We start from the raw sequence: 3,172 nt of genomic DNA, 5'->3' as shown, positions 1-3,172 counted from the left end.
TGCTGTTGTCCTAGGTAAGAGGAGCACCGATCAGCTCCTGGGCAGGGGAGGGGTGGCACTGACCTCTGTCAAGACCAGCATCTTTGCAGGTGTTTCATCCATGATGAAGCCCAGCTAGTTGCAAGCTCTGGGAAAACAAGGCCCAGTCCCTGCATTTGTAGTTTAAAGGAGAAATAATCTTAAACCAGTCACACAAATCACCAGCATTTATTTCCTGGATTCTAGGAGTCACTTATCTTGGTCAAAAGGGCAAGGAGTCAGATAGTTTTGAGCACAGAATCCCTTCCCTAAAAATGGATACGTGAAGCCCCATGAGGGAACCTCAGAGCTGCATAGATGGTCAAAGGGCTTAGCTTAAAATGGCTCCCCCCCCAACACCCCCACCGCCAATTTGAATTGTCAGCTCCTTCCCTCTCTGCAGAAAAAAAGTTTGATTTATTTAAAAAGTTTAAAAGTATCTTTTTAAAAAAGGGATAAGGTCTTGACCCAGAAGGTTAGGGATGGAAAGAAAGGGGTCAGTGCTGGAATGTGGTTCAGACCCGTGGGAGCTGTGGGCAAAGCATCCCTGGGTGGAGTGTTCGCAGGGGTAGGCAGGGCCCAGCTCCCACATCACAATGTGGGCTGAATAAATTACAGTGTCTAGAAAGTGGACCTGGGCACGGTGAGGAGCAGGGGATGGGGGGGACGTGGAGCCTGTGGGTGTGGGCAGAGGACTTTCCCAGGGGAGGGGCCAGGGTGGCCTCTGGGGGTGCCACTCAGTCGGGCACGGAGACATAGGGCTCAGAAGAGGCTGCCGGGTCATGGCCAAGACACCCCTTCTGGGAGGAGACAGCAGGTTTTTCTCTTCCAGCCTCCCTGGGCTAGGTCAAATTCAAGGTGAGGTGGTCCCGTCGCTGCTCTCGGGCTGGTTGCTGGCCGCCTTGTCTGGGGAGCTCGCCTCTGCCTGCCCTTCTGGAGAGGGGAGAGAGAGAGAAAGGTGTTTTTCCTGGGTGCATGTACACACCCATAAAGCAAAGGAGGAGGTTTGGAAGGGCCCAGGCAAACTGCTACTGGTGAGTAAACCCTCGGGAGCAGGACAAGAGCTGAATTAGGGGTGGAGGTGGCCAAAAGCAACTGTCTGTTACATTTAGATTTTTACAAAAAGAACACATGCCACATTACTAGGATACTTAAAACTCAAGGCAAGGCTCTTTTCTTTGATGGATGCTAAAAATGTCAAGTGAAAGGCTACTGAGGTTCCCCAGAGGGCAAATATGTCCCCAGCATGCAACAGATGCTCAGTGGATGGAGATGTTCTAAGACAGAAAAGGGCAGTGAACAGGCCAGCTCAGGGGTGCCCGGCTCTGGCCTGCATCAGGGGCCTGGGCTGGGCAGAGGCCAACGGCTGTATCGCTGTGCCGTGGTCTGGGGGGAGGGCTGGTGGATGCTGAGAGTACAACCTGGCACGTGTGTGAAGAGAGCCTGAGAGTGCACTACTGGTCCCTGGAACCCTCCAGCCTCTTGCCACTGACCATGGGACTGAGGCCTGATTTAATGCTGCCTCTTTTCTGAGAGAGAGGGTAGGCAGCTGAGCATTGGAGGCTGGCCCTGGAGCCAGCAGAGGATGCCCCTCACACAGGGGGGATGCAGACCCACTGGCTCTGACCTGGCCCCTTGAGTGCCAGCTCGTCCATGTCTCCAGCTAGCTTCCTCACGCTCACAGCCTCAGAGTCGCCCTGGATGTCAGGGACCGCATTCCGACGGCCTGTCCGGTCGCAGGAGATGAAGTCCGAGTAGGAGGACTCGACCTCCATCATGCCTGTCGCATTGCTCTTCAGGCCTGTGGGGGCAGTGGCAGGAGGACAGAGGTAAGTCCAGGTGCAGCCTGCAGCGAGTCCTCAGCCCCAGTTCCCCAGCACTCCCAGCTTTTGACTAAATAACAGTTGTTGCCCTTTTCACTGATGACAAAACAGAAAGCACAGAAAATTCAAGGGACAAAGCAAGTCACCCATAAGTCTTCCACCCAGAAAACCACCACCAACATTTCAAAGAATACTTTCTCAGCCTTTCTCTAAGTAAAGTTGTTGATAAATATTTACATTTACCACTATCACGTGCCAGGCACCAGGTGGGTGCAGCAGATGCAGCACTGAGCAAGATCTGTGAGGCGGCACAGATCACCTATTACACGCAGTTGTTACACCGGATGGTGTCAGGCCTTGACAGGGACTGCAAGGGACTGTGGTGACTAGCAGGCCCTGACCAAGGCTGGGGCTCAGGAAGAGAAGTTTTAGCTGATAACCAAGGATGAGGTGGTGTTACCTAGGCATAGAGTGAGGGGAAGAGCATCACAGAATGGGAAGAGTGTGTGAGGCCCTGAGAAGAGAAAGGTCCTGTGGGCTGGAAATACAGAGAGGGCTGGCAAGCTGGGGTGTGGCGAGAGAGGGACAGAGGCATGCAGACGCTGCTTAGGTGGAGGGGCCAGATCACATCCGTAACTTGGTCCCTGAGGGGTTCTGAGTGAGGTCATGAACAACCTGCATTCTACCAAGATGACTGTGGCATCTGTGGGAAGCAGGATGGAGGGAGGCACCAAGTCAGGATTCTCTACCATTGGGCTGGGAAGATGGTGGGTGGCGAAAGGTGGCGGGGGCCATCACAGAGATTCTAGACACAATCTGGAGGACAGATCAATAGGACTTGCTGTCTGACTGATGGGAAGTGAGATTTCTGATATGGAGAAGCAGGAGAGTAGAAATGCAGTTTACTGATATGGAGAATGGTGTGTGGGGGGGGGGGGAGGGGGAAGGTTGTGAAGATCAGCAGTTCTATGTGGCCAGGTTAGCTCTGAGAGGTCTCTCTGAGCCCTCCCAGGGGACAGGCAGTGTAGGTTCAGGAGGCATAGAGCTTTGGAGCTCAGAAGAGAGCTCAGGTGGGGAGGAAAGAGACAGGCGTTTTTAACTACAGAGATGGTTAACAGCTCCAATAGCTGATAATTCAGCCTGGGGAAGAGAACCACATAGAAAAAGAAGAGCCATATACTTTTTAGAAATTATTTTGGGATCATAGTTTACATTTTATTTTATAAACCACTCTTTAGAAACTTTAGAACATGTCATTGAGTTTCCTTCTCAGGATTTTTTTACATGCATATTTGGATATACCAGTCCCCCAGAAAGGAACAAGGAGGTAC

General features: G+C 52.2%; 1 protein-coding gene across 5 annotated transcripts in view; it reads right to left on the bottom strand.

The window, feature by feature from the left end:
• Window positions 1–188: 188 nt before the first annotated feature.
• Window positions 189–3,172, bottom strand: part of PKIG (cAMP-dependent protein kinase inhibitor gamma) — a 108,470-nt gene continuing 105,486 nt past the window's right edge. For all 5 annotated transcript variants that reach the window (XM_037812473.1, XM_037812477.1, XM_037812472.1 and 2 more), the window contains 2 exons: window positions 1,646–1,819; window positions 189–951 (listed from right to left, as the gene is read on the bottom strand). In XM_037812473.1, coding sequence (XP_037668401.1) covers window positions 872–951; window positions 1,646–1,796 — 231 coding nt within the window. In that variant the 5' untranslated portion in view covers window positions 1,797–1,819 and the 3' untranslated portion in view covers window positions 189–871. The remainder of the gene's footprint in view (window positions 952–1,645; window positions 1,820–3,172) is intronic.

This window comes from Choloepus didactylus, chromosome 19 (genome assembly GCF_015220235.1).
Source record: "Choloepus didactylus isolate mChoDid1 chromosome 19, mChoDid1.pri, whole genome shotgun sequence".
Taxonomy (NCBI): domain Eukaryota; kingdom Metazoa; phylum Chordata; class Mammalia; order Pilosa; family Megalonychidae; genus Choloepus; species Choloepus didactylus.
Note: the sequence above shows the minus strand (reverse complement) of the source record. Positions and strands in the feature narration are given on the sequence as shown.